Source organism: Ursus americanus, chromosome 11, assembly GCF_024610735.1.
Source record: "Ursus americanus isolate L20-20 chromosome 11, mUrsAme1.1.p, whole genome shotgun sequence".
Taxonomy (NCBI): domain Eukaryota; kingdom Metazoa; phylum Chordata; class Mammalia; order Carnivora; family Ursidae; genus Ursus; species Ursus americanus.
The window spans coordinates 33,429,306-33,452,032 of record NC_142137.1 but is presented as its reverse complement, the minus strand read 5'-3'; the positions used below and the strand labels follow the sequence as shown (position 1 = coordinate 33,452,032).

General features: G+C 41.8%; 1 protein-coding gene and 1 pseudogene across 2 annotated transcripts in view; one reads left to right on the top strand and one right to left on the bottom strand.

Annotated features, from left to right (window-relative positions):
• SLC35F1 (solute carrier family 35 member F1) overlaps positions 1 to 5,319 on the bottom strand; it is a 382,446-nt gene extending 377,127 nt beyond the window's left edge. For both annotated transcript variants that reach the window (XR_015726093.1, XM_087865420.1), the window contains exon 1: positions 4,657 to 5,319. Coding sequence is in view for 1 of the 2 variants with exons in the window: in XM_087865420.1 (XP_087721546.1) it covers positions 4,657 to 4,832 (176 nt within the window). In the remaining variant the exon portion in view is untranslated. The remainder of the gene's footprint in view (positions 1 to 4,656) is intronic.
• A 7,385-nt stretch (positions 5,320 to 12,704) lies between these two features.
• On the top strand, positions 12,705 to 18,581 carry LOC148109261 (protein LSM12 pseudogene; annotated as a pseudogene).
• Positions 18,582 to 22,727: the final 4,146 nt, after the last annotated feature.

Here is a 22,727-nt window from a genome sequence, read left to right as displayed (position 1 = left end):
TCCTTCAGTTAAAAATAAATGCATTCTTCGACATCCTTTGTTTACTACTGATCTTAGAAATGTCTGTTTTTAATCACACCACCCGGTTCAATCTGGAATGCTGTGTATCAATTATCCTCATTACTAGTTGGTCTTCCCTTTCATTCTGACATCCGTTAGAAGAAGCAGCTTGAGGAAGGGCTTCACTATCAATTGTTCAACAAGAGCCGTCTGACTTGATAGAAAAGGATCATCTAAATTATATGTCTTCAGCAGCTGTACCTAATACTTAGTTCAAGCATAATCTTGTTCCTTGGCAGCCATTCCGTTAGTTCACCATGTTCTGTCCACCTTATTTAATGACTCATAAAAGCTATGTACACATATTGTCCTATCTTATACGGTAACTTCCCACGTGGACGTTGATTTTATTTAGGCTTGCTAGCAATGCTCTTATGTATCCTCCTTAATGTTTCTTGGTTTTCAACTCAAAATTTTTTCAGAAATTTTAAAGTTAATAAAATGAATCAAAATGTAAGTTGGAAATCAGTTCTAAATCAAATGAACGGATGACCTAGCGTCACACTAGTGGATCCATTCTAACGATTAAATATCCCCACCACAAAACTCAAAAAGGCAGAAACCCCTTTATAATGAGACAACCCAATGAATCTCTTGTTGGGAAGAAAGTGGGTCAAGACTAGAAATTCACAGTTATTTTTGTTAAGATCTGAAAATAATATTCAACTTGGAAAAGATAAAACCGCATACATGCAAAACACAAAATAAGCTATTACTTGTTTTTCACAAACATTTTATTAAGTAATCATTTTAGAGGAGCAAATCTTCAGATACTATAGAGACCAGTATCTACTCCTCTATCTTTCTAAGAAACCTACCAGTTTTCAGCAGTTTTTGTGAAAGGTCATCAACCGTTGCCCTTGAAGTGTTTTCTTTTTTGTCATATCCTGCTTGCCTGTGACAGGGTAATAAATACTACTCCGTGCTAAGAAATAAACGAGGAAGAGTTTGCCATATTTTTTTCATGCTCGAACCAATACATTATTCTAAATCTTTGAGAATTAAAGAAGTAACAATTATCTCAGCATTAGAATCATCTTGGATTTCTTGCATCCCACTGCCAAAACAAATTTGAATACCACAGGGAGAAAAATGTGACACATCCCATTAACTGGTTTCAAAAAATTACCTAGCACCTCCTCTTTCACCAAAATCTTGGATACTCTTAGATTCTAATCTCATTGCTTTACAGAAAGTGAGTCATCAGTGAGATGCCCTAACTGTCATGTACAAAATGCAGCTATTCCAACTCTACAACCTGTAGAGAAAGGGGAAGGATGAGAAGCTATACTGAGGAGAGTACAATGATGCAGGATAATGTCAGGCAGATTTCATCACCATAACACTACATTTTTATTCTATGCTTCTTGAGAGCAAGTCCCTTTAATTAATTATTAATCAGCTCTTTTCTTTTTACCTATCCTTGGGTAGATATAGATAGCATATGTGTTTGCATTTCTTCCTCTGGGTTGGCAGGTAGCTATTGTTACAGACTTCCACCAGGGGCAGGCAAATCACGGGGCTTGCGCTGCTCATGGTCTCCTGCTCCCCATCTCACTGCACCATCCTCAGTGTTAGCGCTGCCCCTTTGGCCCAATGCGATGCTAAGAGCTAACTAACAGTGATGCAATGTCCCATTCTGTCACTGAAGAGACTACTGGCCAGCTCACAGCAATAGAATGCTGCCAACCATATATCTGCATGCCAAAAAAAGGAGGATATTTTTTTATATTGGCTCCAAACTTCCAGATTTGCAACCTCACTTTCTGCTAACAGCTAAGTTGCTACATGCCAGAAGCAGATGAAAAAAAAGCAACTAAAACTCAGAGGACAATAAGTTGATAAAGCAATGCAGGTGAAGGATACAGAAGTATTAAGGGAAAAGGAAGAGTAAAAGAAGAAAAGGAAGGGGGGAAATGATTTTAAGCTTTGAGAAAATGAACAAAGATGCTTATGATTTGGCCCCAGTGGGCCCGCCTGATAGCCATTACTGACTGGTCCAACCTACTTGAAGGATTCAAACTAGAGGGGAGCCACACCTACGTGCTGGCACAAGATCTCTAAAATTCCACTTTCCTCCTGCATTATTGCTTGAAGAGCCCAGTCACTCAACAGCACTACCAATTCCCTCCTGTTGACATAATCATGGTGCAGAAGCCAAGCTCATCAACATGCTAATGAAATTATTCCATCGAGATTTTTATATTTAATCTGCCCTTTTTTCAGTCTCCATACCAAAGATGCTCCTTCTCAAAAGAAATATTTTCTTCTTGTCCCTTTAAGAATAAGGAAAGACCACTAACTCAACACAATATATTATATTGAAAATTCTGAAGAATTTTGAAAGGTAACTAAATGGTTTAGTTGAAGTGGAAAGGCTATAACCCTAGGTAGGTCCCATTCACAGATGGGCCTGAGATGACATGTCATTGACCCAATCTTTCTAAGTTCTTCCTCTATAAATTAGGAATAGTACAACTCATGTCACGCAGATCACTGAGCGCTTAATAAAACACAAAGTTCTGGGGTGCCTGGGTGGCTCAGTTGTTAAGCGTCTGCCTTTGGCTCAGGGCGTCATCCCGGCGTTCTGGGATCGAGCACCACATCAGGCTCTTCCACTGGGAGCCTGCTTCTTCCTCTCCCACTCCCCCTGCTTGTGTTCCCTCTCTCGCTGGCTGTCTCTCTGTCAAATGAATAAATAAAATCTTAAAAAAAACACACACACACAAAGTTCTACTCATGATGTACCACGACTTCATTTGCTTATGATGCTACCACGGACCCACCTCAGACAACAAAAATCTGCTGAAGAAATAAGTTCGTGTAGAGCTTTATATCCGCCCAAGTGTTTTCTTTAGTATCATCTCAGGACGACAGCGGTAAGGCAAGTATTGTAAGACACATCTTACAAATGCAGAAACTGAGTCTCAGGGAGATGTGCAGATCTGCCCCAAGCCACATGGCTAGTTACTGGCTGAGAAATGATGACAACCAAGTCTCCTCAGTGATCTTTGTATTCGGGACGCTAGGATTCATTAAATATCAAGAAGTAACCTGCACAGAATCAATAATAACTTGTAATCAAGCAAAGGTAAATGAAAGAGTGCACCAGGATTTTTTCCAGTTTGATGAGAGATATTAATATTTAACATACTCTGCTTAAAAATTTAAACATCCAATGCCAAGATATTTACAATTCAAAAAACCACAGGTGTTCATGAAGAATAGGAAACCTATATAATATGTACTAAGCCAACATCTTCTTGATTCGACTTCTGGTCACTGTCTTTTAAATGCAATATTTTGGAAGGTGTTATCCTAAGCTACAACTCGAAGAAAAGTAGAGGCTTGACTTTCTATTACCAACTCCTGTTCACTCAGCATGAATTTCTTCCTGTTTGCTACTAAATGGAAACATACTGAAGTACCCACAAGTAAGCTAATACACACGTTAAGTCTTCGCACGGGACTCGAGTGTTTTGGGATTTGTTATACCTGAATTAAACCATACTCTATCTTTTAAGCTTCTGTACATACTTTGTGCACCCACTACAGCTTAAAGCCCCACAGAGTTCTATGTGAATTCCTTATAGCTCTATGGGAAGCCTCGGCCACCCAAAGCAGTGCCACACAGAAACCTGTATGAACAGAGCGACCTTAAGAGTTACCCGTACAGATGCATCAAAAAAGCACACACGCACTCAAATAAAAACACACGAAACCAATTCTCCGATCTTTTAAGCGTCAGCTCTTCAACCATTTCAAGTTACCTAAGTAGACAAAGTCCCTTTCACGTAACAGTTAAGTCGGGGGCACCAGGGGCCCCATCTTCACGTCAACCCGGGTTCTCAACCTAAAACGCCTCGTCCTTGATCCATTCACTGCGCAGATTCCAGCACTGGAGGCGCCGGCGATCTGCGCTCGCCTCCTCTGGCTTTAGCCCGCTTTGGAATCACCGGGCCCCTCCTGCTCACACCCTTCTCGCAACATTTTTGCACTTTGCGTGGGTCTGATCCAGGCCTCTAGCCTCCCGTTCCCGGGTCCCAGCCTGGACGAGTCTGAGCGGCAATTGGAGCGTCAGACAGAAGTGGGTCCCCCGCCTGCCTGCCCGGGCTGTCGCCACGACTCCATCCCCGGGCGTGGAGGTTGGAGACATCCGGCCGGGGCGGGCGACAGCGCGAGGCCGGCGACTTCCTAGCCATCCCCGCACCCGCGCGTCTTCCCGCCTCCGCCCGGGCCACCCTCGGGTCGCCCCTGTCCCCTGGGCGCAAAGCTCGGGTCCGAGTGGGTAAGGCGAGTGAGGCAACACGCGTGTGCGAGGGTGTGAGTGCAGACACGCAGCAGCCGGGCAGCAAACCCCGCCTCTCCCCGAACTCCCGCCTCGGACCTGCCGGCAGCCCGGGCGCCCCAGGGCTCCCCGCTCTGGGACAAAGCTGCCACGGCCTCCCCGCAGGCGCGGGGCGCGTCGTCGCCGGGTCTCCTCAGTCTCCCTCGGCCGCGACTCCGTCCCAAGGCGCCTCCGGGCCGCCGGGGGTCCGGGGGAGACCCGGGGCCCGGCTCCCGCAGCCCTCGCCCCGCGTCCCCGCCGCCGCTCACCTGTTCAGCACTTTGCGGATCCTCTGGCGTACGCCAGCCCGGGAGGAGGCGGACAGGCTACCGCCGCCGCCGCCGCTGCCCTCGGCCGGCAGGTTCTCGATGGTGGTCACCACATGGTTCGGCGGGGCCGGCGGCGGCGGCTGCAGCTGCTGCTGCGGCGGCTCGGGGGGGATCATCGCGTCGGAGGCGGCGGCGCGGCGGCGATCAGAACGCAGCCGGGCGCATCGTGCGCCGGCTCGGGCCCGGGAACGCGCAGAGGACCCGGCCGGGCGGCCGCGGCCCGGGGAGGCGGTGCTGCCTGCGAAGCGGCGAGGCGGGGAGGTACCCGCCGCTACGGCCACCGCCGCCGCCCAGCCCGCCACTCACTCCTCTCCCGTCCCGGTGCGCGTCCCCCTCGCCGTCGCCGCCGTCTCCCGCCCCGGCTCTTCCCGAGCTGTGTCTCCAAGTCCTGGCACACCCCGCGAAGTGGCCGGGAAGGGGGTCGCGCGCGGCCGCCGAGCTGCCCGTCGGCTCAGTAGACCCCCACGGAGAGAGGGGATGGGGCTCCGGGCTTTGCCTTCTCTCCCGGCTCCCTGGTCTTCTCGGGGCGAGCGGCGCAGTTGTGCTGGCGCCGCCTCAGCCTGTCCCCCGCTCTCTCGGAAAGCTGCCGTCTGTGTCTCACGGAGTGAGAGACCGAGAGTGAACCCGGAGAGCCGGGCGGGGGCGCCGCGGCGGCGGCGGCGGCGGCGGCGAAGGGGGGCCAGGGCGGGGACACGCGCGCTCGGTCTTCGCCAGAGGGCGCTCCCGAGGCGCCTCATTGCCCCGACCCGCCTCTCCCGGATCCGCAGGAGGCCCTACCTAGCTCGAGGTTGCGATGATCGTTTTGTTTTATTTTTTGTTTTGTTTTGTTTTGTTTTGGTTGTTTATTGTTCGCATGAAGCTAGGGGTAGACCCTTCCTCTTTAATTGGAGGGGACTCCCCGCTCCCGCCGCGACACCGCGGAACCTTAGCACTACCTTCCCCGGACAGCGCCAGGACACTAGGACAAGGCTCTGGCCCCAGTTAAAAACGCAAACTCCAGTATCCTACTACCCCAACACTCACCATAACAGGCCTGGAGGAAATTGGAGGAGAAACAACTTTGCACAAAGAATTCATTCTGGAAACTGGAAAAAGCACGTCACACCAACTCAACGTCTCCGTTTTGCAGCGCTGTGAAGGGAGCGTAGGCAGATTCGACTTCCAATTGTGCCTCTAAAACTTACCTGCAGAGGTTCCCTAAGCAATTTTTGTACTTAACATTGTGAGACACATTCTCCTTTGTGCAACGGAGACTGCGTGTGTCTTTCTCCCCGTGGTGCTGTAAGAGTTAAATGAGGTAAACCACCCAGCAGGCGGCTGTGAAGGCTTCTTCACTGGGGCTCTGACCAGAGGTTCTCCACTCACAAAAGGGAAAGCCCCTGAGAATCTGGCACAGAAACCTTAGACCTAAACAAGACCGCATTTCTCCCAAAGGAAAACTGATTTCCTGTCCCAGGTATCTCTTACCCCGATTGCTCTAGATTCCAGTTAAAAACTGACTCTTCGGAGAGTTATATTTTTCACATTTTCCTTTATCTAGATTGCCTGGATAGGGATCCTACTGTGAAAAATGATAGGCATCTTGAAAATTTTTCCATTTTAGTGCAGCGTGTGGAATTATTTGCCCTGAATATGGTTAAAAGGTAAGTATGTTTACAGAAAGGCATGCTAAAACCACCATTGAATCCAAATGCACAAATAAAAAATACTGGTGGTTTGCCAAGAAGAATGGGGTTGGAGGAAAAAAATAACATTCCAGAAAGGAATGGACAATGTCTGATTAACCAAAGGGAGAAGGGAGGATGAGAAGATGAGATTCATTGTTTGGTTAAGAAGTTGCCTTCCTTTTAGCAATATTGGGAGCCCTTTTTTTAATTATCAAAAATTTGAGGAAACAGCTGTCAAAAAAAAGTCTCCAATCTGTATTTCAATTTATGTAAAACCCAGTTACTACCTGAAATATCCCTAAGGTCTTTTTTCTACAAAACTTAACCCAAATTAGAGCATTTTCCCTTTTATAATTAACATGCTGCCATGTCCTTTCTCAAGAAGCTTTCACTGTGAGGTTTTTTCCACCTCAGTTTTGTACCAGACACTCTGAAGAACTGTTGCAAACAGGATCAAAGCTTGTAACCTCATGGGCATTAAGATTCTAATAGTTCACGATGAGTGTGTCCTTGGGGGACCCACCAAATGTAGGAGATATTAATAAAATGCACTTCATCTCAACCTGGCAGCAAATCATGGTAGGAATCTCTCTGTTACGACGACATTTGTGGTCATTTCACGTGTCTGCCATGAAAGACTGGGTGCTTCAGTGCCCTCTTCCTTAACATTTGGCTTGCTTCCTTTTGAATGTTTTTGGAACATCACAACTCGGTGCTGTATCTGCATTCCAGTGTCTGCATTTGTGTCTGGTCATTTCTCCAGATGGACTGTTGAACCCAAATTATCTAAATCTCCGCTGAGTCAGAAAGGAAAAAAGCCAGGATAGGAGAGGAACAAGATGAGACATGTAAAATTTCAACTTATGTTTGCATTATTCTTTCTTGTAAAGGGGTTACAGCCTCAGGTCCATTCTGACCCTTCAATTCTGTGCTTCACGCTCCTCTCCTAAAAAGTAGCAGAATAGCATTTGAGAGGTAAGGAAACAGGTGTTAAAAGTACAGGTGTCAGAGTGGTGAATCCGACATGAAATTAAACAAAAGAGATGTGGGGAAGGCCTATTTCCCTTTTCCCTGCTGCCTCCTTGGCTTCAAAATCCATCTTCCATGAGCTCGGAACAAAAGGAAAGGGGATGAAGGCAATAGGCTGTGGATGTGTATGTAGTTTTTTAGCTGGAGCGTGTGGATTCCAGGATCACACTTGCTGCTCAGTTCACCGCTCTGACCAGGTGTGCTTAGTGGTGCCACACCATTGCAAAATTTCTATTCCACTCTTACTATCGCACCATCTAACTTTCACTTAACCCAGTGCTAGCTCTGATGGATCCCGTTAGGAAGAGGAAGTTGACTATCAGTTACACCCTTTTTAGTGGTGCTCATTTTGAAGACATTTCCGCTCAGGTAGGGAAGAGTGGGGTTTGGCGTGTGTTTCAGTCCTCAGAGTCACCAGGCATTTTGACTCATCTGTTTTGCATAGACTGCACCTGTGTGTTGTATTGGATGAAAGCTTCACAGTCATGCTCCATAAGTGACTGATGATTCTCTCCAAATTGCTGAGCAGTCACCTGGACTTGCTTGTGTTGCTCCAAATGCCCAGTTGGCCCATCTGCTCTCCCCATGCCATTCTCTTCTCTTTTGCTTTCCCTCCTAAGTCTTGTTGAATCTACTCAAAACACACTACTAAACACATGGCATCCAGAATGATAGAGCATCCAAGTTTTGATTCACATGATTGAATACATACAGGAGAGAAGAAAACAACGCTGGTGGGAAACTTATGGAGACGGGAGAGGAAAAGGAGCAGAATGGGTAGGTCTTTACATTTATATCTGAGCAATGGATCAAATAATGAGGAGGTCACACTGGCAGAACCTCAGCAGGCTCCTCGTCATTAAAGATGGTCTGTAGATGGTCCTGGTGACTATGAAAAATATGCCCAGGGCAGGGAAACAGACAGTAGGCAACAGGTTTCAAAGACTGTTCACACCCCTCTTCTGTTTATTTGGGTAATTTTTTTTCTTTTGTGTTTTGGAAACATATTTCTTCGGGGGGAAATCTGAATACGGTTTGTAGGTTTATAATTGACCTTTCTTGATAAGAGACCTGCAGTGCTAGAGAAGGAGATTAGTGTTATTAGTTGTGAATAAGGGCTAATTTTCCAGGATCAGACTACATTATGATAGGTTAAAAATGTCTAAGTATCATTTGCCAAGTGTTCCCTTTCCCAAAGCAAAGGATGGCATATCTCTGTCATGGTGACCTGTTAAATCCCTGACAACAGAAAGTTTGCCTTATTCAGCAAGGGCGCTCATTCAGTAGTACCAGTTTCCTCGGGATTATTTTAAGATCTCCAGATATTAGCCAAAATATATGTGAATGATTTCTGCCTTAGTCAGTTTAAGCTCCTGTAACAAGATGCGTAGACGTAACAAACATTTATTTCTCACTTCTGGGAAGTCCAAGATCAAGGCACCAGCAAATTCCATGTCTGGTAAGAGCCTTCTTCCTGGTTTGCAAATGGTCACCTTCCTGCTCTATCCTCACAGGGTGGAGAAAGATCACTAATACCATTCCTGAGGGCTTTACCTTCATTACCTAATCGTCTCCCAAAGACCCACCTCCAAATACTATCACACTGGGGATGAGGGTTTCAACATATAAATTGGTGGAGAGGGGGGAGGTGGACACAAACATTCATTTGCTAGGAATGCCCCAGAAACACTCACTATTTTATTTTTATTTTTCTTAAGATTTTATTTATTTATTTGACAGAGAGAGACAGTGAGAGAGGGAACACAAGCAAGGGGAGCGGGAGAGGAAGAAGCAGGCTCTCCAGGGAGTAGGGAGCCCGATGCAGGGCTTGATCCCAGGACCCTGGGATCATGACCTGAGCCGAAGACAGACACTTAAGCGGCTGAGCCACCCAGGCGCCCCCTCACTATTTTATTTTTTTCATTTTATTTTATTTTGGTAGCATATATGATAATTTATTATTTTGATTTGTTGGGATATTACCACACAAATTTATATACGGTTTTAAGAAAATATTATAGAGAAGTTGTACTGCAACTTTTAATTCCACGTAAAGAAGAGACAGAGCCAATGACTCCCCAACAATAATTTCTTTAGTAGTCTGATGTAAAAAACCACAGAAGACGTTCTTAACTGGTATGAATTAGATTCTAAATGCATTCTCTATCATATAAGACATGGAGAAAAACAACAAAAAAAATCCATAAGTTTACCATTTGCAAGAGGAGTTTATGTAATTTCAGTAATCTCTTATCTAGGCATTTAACAGCATTATAAATTCAAAATTTTTGTGGGAACTAAGCGAAGAAATAATATTCCTTAGAGGGAATACAAAGTTTATTCAAACATTTAAAGTAATTTAAAATAATCAGTTATACCACATTCACTATTTTAAATACAGATATCAATTATCTCTGAATAGGGCAGCAAAATCCTCATATAAACCTCATTTATCATGTTTAACTGATGACATCAATAACCTCTCCCTCTAAACACATTAATTCACAAAAATATTGATGCAAAGCTTTGGTAAAATTGTAGTGAATTTAAATACTGACTTGTCGGTGGAATTTATATCCTGACTTGTCAGTGACGAGCTGGGAAGAAACTATGTTATAGTAGAATTCTACTATGTTATAGGAAAAGAAATCTCAGCTCCAAATTTTCCAAATTCAGTTCTATTGACTTGGCTTCGTTAGTTTTAGTCAGTTCTTAAAACTTTCTGAGCATCAGTTTTCTAATCAATAAAAATGAGGATAATCATGTACACTCTACAGGACACACACAGACTAGCAATGCTGTGTATAAAGAATCTGGCACAAAAGGTATTTAAAAATAATTGATTCGGATTTGGATATGATGAAGCGGATGGCATTAGAACTAACGGTCCCCATGAATAATTCTAAAAGCTATATTAAATATTAGACAGTAGCCAATCTAAGGCCATGAGCCTTTAGAGAAGAGAAACGTATCAGAAATGAAACACTTTAGACATCAGATGAGCCCCATATACAGCTCAGCTTCACCCCGAGGGCGTTTCCAAACCACAGTTCGGAGAAACAGTGCCCATGAGAGAGTGGTAGTCTCACTGGGTAGAAGAGGCAGATCCCAGAGTTTAGAGCTGGGAAGACCACTGGGATCTGCTGGGGAGGGTTCTAGAAAGAAGGAACCCGGGAGAAGCAGCCTAAAAACTGTGTGAAAACTGCACACAGAGCCAACTCTTGAGAATTACATGGGCACGGCAAAGCTCTGGGAGGCCGGGCAAAGAAAGCTGGAGAGCTGGACAGAGATTTCAGACAGAGCATAGTGTTGGGGGGGCCGAGGTTGGTATGTAGGCCCAGTGATTATAGACAGTATTTGGTGAACTCCTAGGCTTTGGTTGGCCACACCCTAAGCATAAGGGCCATGTCATAGCAGTAAGAGCTATGCCCGAGGACTAAGGACAATGATAGACATTCCCTAAGAGGGCCAAAAACCGAACCTCAACATGACAACAAGACCATGATTGTCTTCCAGGTTAAATTTTCATGTTCTGTTGAGAAAGATACCATCAACCAAAATCTCTATTGCCTATACTCACAATATCCATCAAGCAGCCAAAAATTACAACAGAGAGAAAGAAGCAGGGAAAAAAGTTACTAATAATCAAGAGCAGGGGTTAGAAATGTTCTCCGTAAAAGAGTAAGTAATAAATATTGTAGACTTTGTAGGCCATATGGTCTCTGTTGCAACTACTCTGCTGTTGCAGTGTGAATGCAGCCGTTGACAATAGGTAAATGACTGCATATGGCTGTGTTTCAATAAAACTTTATCTATACATAAACACTGAAATTTAAGTTTCATATAATTTTCACATGTCAAGAAATATTCCTTTTTGTTTTTTTAAGCCAATTAAAAATGTAAGACCTATTCTAGATTGTATAAGAACAGACTAATATCAGTCATAAACATAGATACAAAAATGCTCACCAAAACATTAGCAAGCCAACTCCAACAACATACAAAAAGGATTATATACAATGACCAAGTGGGATTTATCCTAGGAACAAAAGGCTGGCCTCACATCTGAAAATCAATTAATGTCACACATCATATTTATCAAATCAGGAACAAATATTCATGAGCATTTGACAAAATCTAACACCCATCCATGATAAAATATTTCAAAAACTGATCATAGAAGGGAATTTCCTGAATCTGAAGGAACATCTAAAAAATAACTACAGTGAAAACCATACGTAATATTTAAAGACTGAATACCCTCCAAGTTCAGGAATAAGACAAGAATATCTGTTCTCACCATTTCTACTCAATGTTGTACTGGAGGATCTAGCCAATTCCATCAGCAAGAAAAAGTATTAAAGTCATCCAGATAGGAAAGAAAAAAGTAAACCTACCTCTATTCGTAGATGGCATAATCCTAAATGTAGAGTATCTTAAGGAATCTACAAAAAAAAAAAAAAAAAAAAAACACTATTACAACTAACACACAAATAACACACAAATATACTAAGGTCGCAGAATATCAGATCGATATACACAAAATAGTTGTATTTCTATGCACTAGTCACGAACAATCTGAAAATGAAATTAAGAAATAATTCAACTTACAATAGTATCAAAAAGAATAAAATACTTAGGGTATAAGTTTAACAAAAGTAGTACAAGATGTACATGTGAAAAATGATAAAAGATTGTTGAAATAAATTGACAATAGAATTTTTATATGAACGCATAGGATAAAATCTTTGAGACCTTGAATTAAGCAGTTTTTTGATATGACACTAAAAGCATGGTCCATAAACAAACAAACAAATAAAATTGAACTAAACTTCATCAAAATTCAAACCTTCTGTGCTTCAAAACACATCATTAAGAAATAGAAACACAGGGGTGCCTGTGTGGCTCAGTCAGTTAAGAGTTGGACTCTTGATTTTGGCTCAAGTCATGATCTCAGGGCTGTAAGATCGAGCCCCACGACCAGTCCATGCTTGGCACAGAGTCTGCTTGAGATTCTTTCCCCCTCTCTCTTCCTCCCCTTCTTCTCCTATCCTGGTTCACACTCTCTCTCTAAAATAAATAAATAAATAAACTCTTTAAAAAAAGAAAGAAAGAAATGGAAATACAAGCAACAGATCAGGAGGAAAATATTTTTTGAAGATACATCTAATGCAGGATATATGGATATACAGGTCCAGAATATGTAAAGAATACAACTCAATAAGAAGCAAGCACACCATTCAAAAATAGGTCAAAGATTTGAATAGACATTTCACCAGGGGAGATGTATTAATGGCTAATAAGCATGTAAGAAGATGCTTAATATCATTAGTCAGCAGGGAAATGTAAATAAAAACCACAATGAGGTATCATTTCACACCCACTAGGATGGCTATAATAAAAAACACAATTACTAATGTTGGCAAGATGTGGAGAACAGAAACACCGATACACTGCTGCTGGGACTATAAAATGGTGAACCACTTTGGAAAATAGTTTGGCAATTTCTTAAAAAGTTAAACATAAAGTTACCATGACCTAGAAATCCCACTTCCAGGTATGTACCCAAGAGAAATAAATATGCCATAAACCCACACAGAGACTTGCATTAAATGTTTGTAGAATCATTATTCATAATAGCCCTAAACTGGAAAAAAACTAAAAGTCAATCAACTGGTCAATGGATAGACAAAAATGTGGTAGAGTCATAAAATAGAATATTACTCACCAATAAAAAAGAATAAGCTACTGATACATGCTGAGACGGATGAACTTCAAACACATTCTGCTGAGTGAAGGGAGACAGACCCAAAGGACCACATAACATATGATTCTACTTATATGAAATGTTCAGAATAGGCAAATCTATGGAGATTGAAAGTAAGTTAGTGGGTGCCTGGGACAAGGGTGGGAAGGTAGGATTAACAGCAAATAGTAGGCTGGTCTCCCAAGATGGCTGTTGCTACCAGTGCAGGACTAAAGCATTCGGAGCCAGGGGTCCTGAGTGAGGTGACAGGAGCAGCAGCTGCAAGGCGAGGTGGTAGCCTTCCACTACCAGTCTGAAATGTCGGCGCTAAATGTCCCTCTTCCAGTGGAAAGCCCAACCATGCAGACATCTTGCTCACAAACTAACAGTATGTTTCAGAAGTGGAAATAATTAATCACTGAACAGAAACCCCTTCTCCCCTAGCTGCTCTCAATGTTAGTAAGCTTGCCAGCAAAGCACAGTCAGAAAAAGACGAAAAGCTGAGCCAGGCCTATGCAGTCAGTGCTAGTGTCTCCCTTGAGGGCCAGCAGCTCTTCCAGACCATACACAAGACCTTTAAAGGCTGTAAATGGCAAGAAAAACACAACAAAGTCAAGGAAGAAGTTGTTAATACATCCCCCATATCAAGTGGGAAACTGTAAAGGCAAAGAGAGGAGTGCACTAAACTATGTATGCAAAATAGTTTAAAAATACTTTAGAGATGAGGAAAGCCAAAAGATACTACAGTGTTCACAAGCCCAGCAACCACAGAAGGCGGTCGCCCCTGTCATCCAAAGTCCATGCACATGGAGGACTCTTCCAGCATCCACCCAACGAGGTAGGGTGGTGGCTTCAGCAGAGGCAGGCCAGGGAAGGAAGGGAGCCTATATTTCCTGTTGGCTCTTGTTAACAAAGGGTCAGCATTTCCAAATCTTAGACTTGAACAAACAAAGCACCCAACCAAAAAGAGCAAGAGAATAATTTAAAAATTGGGGGGAAAAAACAGTAAATAGTAAATAAACAACACATCATAAAATAAAACTGATTTGTGATGGTTATTGCATAATTAGATAGATTTACTAAAACTCTTTGATTTGTAGGCATGATATGGGTGAATTTTATGATATGTAAAATATGCCTTAATAAAGTTGGAAAACATCCCTTATAGCCTCAGAAAGTAAGAGAAGATTTTGAAAACTTCAAATAGGAACAGAATGACACATATACAAAAAATAAAATTCAGAAAACAAAATAAACTTTCAGAAATTAAAATGCTTGAAGGAGGAATGAAGAAACCAATAGATGGTTTGTAAGATAAGTCTAACGAAGTCACCAAGAAGTAAAAAAAAAAAAAAATAGTGGAAAAAAGAGAAAAATGGTAAAAAATCAGAAAGTCAGTTAAGGGGGTCAGCATTTGAAAAACATGCGTTCCTCATAATAGAACAGAGAAATGGGAGGAAATCTCAATGAAATAATGCAATGATTTCTCAGAACTAAAAAGCACGAGTTAATAGTCTGAAAAGGCCAAACACAATAAACTACACCAAGTACATTATCATGAAAGTCCAATAATTTGGGGACAAAGAATTTAAGCTTCCAGAGAAGAGAAAAATAATCCAGAATGGTTATTGGGTCTTCTTAATAGCAACAACGGAAATTAGAAGACAGTGGAAACGTCTTCAGAATTCTGAAGGAAAATTATTTTCATTCTTGGATTTTATATCCAGCCAAATTGTCAATCTTCTATGACTAGAGGTAAAGATATGTTCAAACATAGAAGGTCTCGTAATATTTACCTCCCATGCACCTTTTATCGGGAAGCTACTTGTTGATGTATTCCATCCATACTAGAGTCTAAATGAAGAAGGAGAAATAGGAACAAAAAGATCCAAAACAGGAGAGAAGCGAAGGGAAAACCTGTGATGACGATGGGAGATCTCAAAACTACAGGTGTGCACAAGTCTTTGAGGACAAATATTCCACATCGGAAAATTCCAGAAGACTCTGGGAGAGTGCTTCAAGACAAAACCGATAAAAACAAACAAACAAACAACGAGACCTAATGCATCTTAACCTCTTCAGAGTAAATTTAGACAGCTGGTAGAAAACTTGTAATTGGGGCGCCTGGGTGGCTCAGTCATTAAGCATCTGCCTTTGGCAGGTCATGATCCCAGGGTCCTGGGATCGAGCCTCGCATCGGGCTCCCTGCTCAGCGGGAAGCCTGCTTCTCCCTCTCCCACTCCCCCTGCTTGTGTTCCCTCTCTTGCTGGCTGTCTCTCTCTGTCAGATAAATAAATAAAATCTTAGGGAGGGAGGGAGGGAGGGAGGGAGGGAGGGAGGAAGGAAGGAAGGAAGGAAGGAAGGAAGGAAGGAAGGAAGGAAGGAAGGAAGGAAGGAAGGAAACTTGTAATTCAAGTTAGCAAGTAAAAATTAATTTTAAGAAAATGGTAGTTATTAACTTCAGCAATGACAAACAGCTGTTCAGGAAGGAGATGAAAAGTAATCGTAGTTCACTAACTGTCTAAGTTCTGAGGAGTGTCTGCTGAGCCATAACAATGCAGACACTAAATTTTGATCTAGATAAATTTATAACTACATTTGATTGATGAGAGAATAAAATGATATATATGTATATTCAGGGACAGGAAAAAAGAAAGCTAAACCCAGTTTTCATAGTGAGAAATCAATAAAAGAATCAACTAAGAGAGTAGAAAGTGATTGCCTATGGTGAAAGGCAAAATGGTGGAGAGGGAGGAGGAACACTACTATTTCACTTAACAAACCTTCTAGATTTGACTCTCTAAACCACGTGCAGGTATAAATTTGACCCAAAAATAAACAAATATTTTTTTCAAAAAGAACGGAAAATATAGAAGTGTAACCCTGACACATTTTTTCTCAATTGAGTTCTTGTTGTTGTCAAGACACCTACCTGAGCAGATTGCAGCTAAGGGGGAACATTAGGGGCCCCTATCAGAGCTGCAACAGTTTCTTATTTAAACTAACAAATAATTCTCACAGTAAATCTACAAGCAGATTCATTAATTTGCTAATTGTGCTTGCATTCTCTAGAGATATCTATCATTTCCTCATTGATTTGATAAACCTTCAATTTCCCAACAGATAAATCCAGCCACAATTCAACAAACACTTTCTTGTCTTTTAAGTTGACATAAAGCAGTAGAATATTAATGAACAGTGAGATATTATTTTCTAGTTAACATATTTTGGCATCAAAGTGGGGAGGGAAGGAAGATAGTAAATATGTGGATTTTTTTTTTCACTTTTCAAATCAAAAATTAAACATGGTTGAATTGATTCATTCAGCTGGATGTAGTAGATTCCCCCTTCCCTGTAGGTTTGTACAAGTCAATGAGCTGCTTAGAGTCAATGGGAATAAGTTATCTCCCATTGGCTATCTTTCAACATTGAATTGTCAAATATTGAAAAGGCAAATAGTCTACCTCCAACCCAGTAACAACTTCTCTTCCATTTCTAAACTCTGTTTTTAGAGCATTTCTGCTTATTCTTCCTGAAAAATATATGAAAATATGGTTGTGATATTTTTGTTTACCTGGAAACCCAAGCAAGCTCCTAATTTTGTACCTAATGCTAGTTTCTTATTTTGTGACTCAGAGAATATGTGCCATATTCTCTGCTTGTTAGTAAGTTTCATAAAGGCCAAAAACCTTACAGAAGTCCAATTTTTTCCATGGTAAATCCAGTTAGAGCTGAACTTTGCAAGGTCATAAGACTCTGTGAGCATTAGCTACTTGCATATTGATTTAGTCCTAAAATACTGTCTTTATCACCCAGCACTGAGGTGTATACAATTCAGAAACAAAAAATAGCATCAAAGCTCTATTTAGAGCCAGTATAAAGGCCACAGATTTCTGATGGGATCTCAAAATATGCATATTCTCGAGCCTTGGAAGCCAGCCAGCACACTTGCATCAGTACTAAGTCTTGAGAACAACTAATCCCACTGCATTTGGTAGGACATATCCAATTGCTAGAAGGTGAAAACCCTGACTCAGATTGGCTCACACAATAGGAAATGTATTGCTTTGTATAAAGAAAAGTCTAGGGGTTGGGCAGGAGAAAATTAGTTAACAGCGTCTTGAAGGTATGATCCTAGACCTAGTTTCTTTCCATCTTTCTCTACCAGCCTCAATGAGTTGGTTCCACCTGCAGCTTGGTTCCCCTCAGGGCTGCCAGAGTATTGCATTTCTGGGTGTCATACCCAAATACACCAACATCCAGAAGAAGAAAGGAGCCATGTCTTCCTTTCCAGAAACCCATAAACAAACTTCTCTCTTACTGATGGGCCATGATTGGGTCAAATATCAGTCCTGGACTACTGAGGCAAGGGAAGTGACTTTATCATGATTGGCTAAAACTAAACATCTGAGATTGTTAAGGAGTCAACCACAATGGCCACTAACTTTACCTCCCAGACTTTTTCTCCTGTTATTCTACTCTTTGACCTCCCGACCAAATTTTCCAGTGTGTTCTCTGAGAAAAAAACCAACTGTATCATGTTTCTCGTTTCTTGGAAACTTTACTTAAATTTACCACTTTTCTCTTCTCTCTCCTATACATAAAACTTCCTCCTTGTCCTATAGATATTCGAGCATACTCAAGTCTCTCCTATCTTTAAAAAAAAGATGTCTTCTATAGCTCCTAAGTCATACACCCCCTCATTTCTCATCATCCCCTCAAAGCCAAAATGTTGAATTTGCTAATTAATTATTCCAGTTTTCTCACTTCTCAATCATTCCTCAGTCAGTCTGGCTTTTGTGCAGTGACTTCACACAAAACTCATTGAGATTATCAATGATCTCCATGTTATAATGGGGCTTTTGTTCCTCATCTTAGCCTTTGACAATATTAACTAATCCTTTCTTGTAAAACATATTTTCCCAGTGAATCTCATCATGACCCACATGCTTCTGATTTTCCTCTAACCTTTTGATGCCTTCTTGGTCTTTTCTCTAAGCTCCTTCTCCTATATTTCTATATCTAGCCATCACGTATCAGTCTCTAGACCCCTTCCTTGTCACTCGATACACCTGAGAGAAGCTCACCATACCCATGACTTTACTTATCATCTATATGTCAATGGCTGCGTAAGAGAGAGACCTGGCCTTATCCCTTAGCTAAGCAGACATAAACTGCAAACGAAGACCCCAGTGGCTCCATAGTTTTTAACTGAATACTGCAGCCCCCTCTATGAAACTAATCCCATCATGTCTCACATCTGATTATTTGTTACCTTCAAAATCCGAAGCTTCAGCTTCCCAAGTCCTCAGCCATCACCCAGATATAATGATAGCTACATATCCTTTAATCTGAGATCATTTTCCACCTTTCCCACACTCTTAACTTTTTCTCTGTGTCTTCTAGAACTCGTGATATGTTAGCAGAAAACTACTCTTTTCATCCTCAGCATCTTCACATTTTTCCCTCATTGAAATCTGAATAGCCCCTGATGACGCCTCTTCCCTCACAGCGCTTTCAAGTGGATGCTGCTTTTTCTCCTACACCCTGTTCACGTCTGGTCCCAGAAGTAGGACAGGGAGCCTCTTGCCCCCTGTTGCTGCTCTTACAACATCTCTCCTCCCACTTCTAAAAAAACTACATCTTTTTAAAAACTACATCACACTTGACAGCTCGTTGCCCCTTCTTCTTGCTGTTATTGACAGACCTGCTGCCAACCCCTTCATCAATTGATCATTTTCGTGTCTGACTCACTGTTTCTTCTTCTACCTATTCCTATGACTACTTTCACTTAAATGTTCAAACAAATGAGCCACCAAATGCCTCAAAAGCTCTGTTCCTTAGTTCCAAGGATCTCTTCTTCAACTCTTCCTTCACTTCTATGGTCCTTATCATCACAAAAAGCGGAGTGCCTCCTGAAATAAGCATATCCAAATATCCTATTTCTGACCATCACCTCTACCATCTCTACCACCTCTTCTTTCATGACCTGCTTACTTCACAGGAAACATAGAAGCCACTGAGGAGAACTCCCGCAGTTTCCCACAAGTGATCTTAGAAATTTACCTCTTTTGTTCCTTCTCACCTTCCATAATGAAACAGGTATCCCTCACCCTTCCTAAGGCTACGCTCTTCACCTATGCGCTGGATCCCGTGACCCCTTGCTTTTTCAGGGAACTTGATCAAGGAAGTACCACTGCCTCTCCTGTATTTTATCCTCTCCCTTCTACTGTCTCCGTATTGTAAGCATTTAGACATGTTCAAACCTTTCTCTTCTGAAACAAGAAAAAAACGTAATGCTACCTCTGAGTTTATGTCAGAGGAATGAATGCCTTCTAGTTAAAGGCATTTTCTCTTCTTTACAGTGAAGCTTCTGACAATGTTGTCTACACTTGCTGTCCCCTTCTCCTAACCTCTACCCACTCATCAATTTTATGCAGCCAGGTTTCTGCCCACACTGCTCCCACTCACCACTCCACAGAAATCGCTTTTTCCAAAGTTACTGAGGACCTCCTAGTTGCTAAATCCTACAGACACTTCTTGGTCTTTATTTTGTTAACTCATATTTCTTATGTATAAAACATATAACACAGATGACTGTCTTGAAACTCTCTTCCTTTGGTTTCAGTACTCGAGTTTTTTACTCGGACTGTTCATTCTCTGTTTCCTTTGCACGAACCCTTAGTTGGGATCCTTGGGGCTCTGTCCTAAATTCTTCTCTTTTGCTCTACAATTTCTCTGTAGGCAATCTCATCTATTTCTACGGCTTAAGGTATTATCTATAAGCTAATGACTTTAAAATTTATATGCAGGACAGTCTTTTTCCAGAGCTTCTGACTAGTATAGATTACCGCCTTCTGAATACCTCCACTTATGTATCCCACAGACATCTCAAACCCCAAACGTTAAAACTGAAATCAATATTTTTCTCCTGAAATGACTTCTTCGCTAATCCAATGAAGAGCTGTGATATTCTGATTTATAAGTGTGAAAATAAGCAAAGGAAAGCTCGTTGAAAACAGAGTCCATCCCCCACTGCCTCCTTCCCACTACAGCCTGTTCTCTTCAATGGATGAGGCCCCTGAACTGAACCCAACACACATTCTCTTTCACTTCCGGGATTCTTGCATAGTACTCCCTTCACGGAAGCTTTCCTATACCCCTCTCTCCTGAGATGTTACTTATCTTTTAAAATAAACCTTGGGAAATTTCTATATTTCTTCCCATTTTTTTGCAGTATTTTGAACTTCCCTTAATAGCTTCAGCCCATTAGACCACCATTTCAATCATTCTCTTAAATTATTCCTTAATTTCCTTTGTTCTTTAATGACTGTATCCGACAAAATTCCTGGACAAACCAGCCCAACACTTCAAATCCTCTGCTCCTTCCCTGAGGCTGCCATAGGCCTGGAAAAGATGCACAGAATTTGCCTGTCCTTAAATTTCCTGTCTTGCCACCTTCCCTTTTCTCATTCCTCAGTGAGAAAACGAACGCTAGCCAGTGAAAATTCCCTCACTTCCTTTTTGCCGTACAAATACCTTCCTCTAAAGATACTTCTTTCCCCGTTTCTGCCTAGTACACGTGTACCCCTCATTCCCCCTAAGGCTGATTTCTCTCCTCATGCTTGGATTCCATCCCTACTGGGTTATCTTCCTGCATAGAAACATGTTCTAAGAACTTTCATATTTAAAAGCAAAACAAAACTAAGATCTTTCTCACCCCACGGAGCCTTCTAAACACTTGATAAAGAAGAGCTCTGATTTCTTGACTATAGTCCATTTTGCTCTATATTTACTCTTCTATTTACTAAAACGTGGTTTCTGCTCCATGCAGCCACGGAAACAGCTTTTACTAAGGTCAACAAAAACTTCCATATCTCCTGCATTTTCCAGAGGCCACGGACTTCCCCTGTTCTTATTTTACCTGAACCCTCTGCAACATTTGACACTGTTGACCTCCTATTCTTTCTGCTTCTAGAAGAATACTTTTTTTTTTGCCCACCTCTTGCTCTCCACTTCTTCTATAGGCTTCTTTTTCTTTTTTAAATAATTTTTTATTATGTTATGTTAGTCACCATATCTTCTATAGGCTTCTAACTCCACCAATTGTGTCCTTTGTTTTCTTTTCTTTCCTTCTTTCTTTCTTTCTTTCTTTCTTCCTTCCTTCCTTCCTTTCTTTCTATTTTACTTTTCTTTTTTCATATCATAACTGGTGAAGTTCAAGAAACATGCCATTTATCTAAATAGTTTCTATAAACATAAAACCTATTCAATCTTTTTTTCTTGGGGTAAAATACACCCAGCATAAATCAACCAAGTCAAGTGTATACTTTGGTGGCATGAAATATATTCACAATGTTGTGCAACCATCACCACTATTCATCTCTAGAACTTTTTCATCTTCTCAAACTGAAACTCTTTTCCAAGAAATTTCCCATTCTTTCCACTCCTCCCTCCAGCCCCTGGCAACTACCATTCTACTTCCTGTCTTTATGAATTTGACTACTCTAGGTACTTCTTCTAAGTAGAATTATATGACATTTGTCCTTTTGTGACTGGCTTATTTCCCAACTGCCTCTTTTTTTTTTTTTAAGACATTTGGACTCTTAGCAGGAAAATGTAAGAATTTTGCCTAAATTTGTTATTTCATCTAGTTTTCTAGAGTTATAGACTCATAACTTTACTTCATTTATTATTACTTTATTTTGTCTTTTATTGAGATAAAATAGACATAGAACATTATATTAATTTCAAGCCCACAACATAGTGAAGCGCTATTTGTATGTATTACAAAATGGTCACCACAGTAAATCTAATTAACACCCGTCACCACATAAAACATCCATTACCAGTGATGGCTTCTTAACTGTTGGTTTGACCCAGAGCCTTGACCTTGGCTCTTTGCTTTTCTTATTTAGTGCGTGATTCCTGGATTATCTCATCTGCATATTTGGCCTCAGCTATCATTTGGTACTAGCAATGGCTCTCTGACCTCTCTTCCTCACAACTTTCAGATAATCCTGAATCCCAACACTTGATGTCACAAAGATACATCAGAAACACTGTGATTCAAACCCCACCCACCCACACCTTCCTCCAGCTATGACACCTGACTCCCTGAATAATATTATATCTGACCCAGGTGCTCAAGCAACGCCTGGGGGTTGTCTACACCGCACCTCCCACTCACCCTACTGTCATGAAGTCTTGCAGTGCTATCTCCTAAAATCCCCTCCTGCCCTTCCACATTCCGTCATATCACTAAGCCAGGTCCGGTCTCTTTTACATCTCGGTATGGTCCCTACAGTGGCCTTTGAATTGGGTTTTCTGTCCCAGCCTGGCCCTACTTCAGTAACACCCTTCACCAAGCTGCCAGAGTGCCCTATCTAAAACACAAACCTAACTTGTCACCTCCCTGCTATGAACCCATCAATGGCTCCACCAGCAATCAGGACAAAATTCAAATCCATTAGCTAGGGGGAAGGCCCATTCATATTCTGACCATTTGTCAACCCCTTTAAGCCTATTTCCTTCCTTTCTCCCAGTGAGAGCACCCTTTGCATCACCAC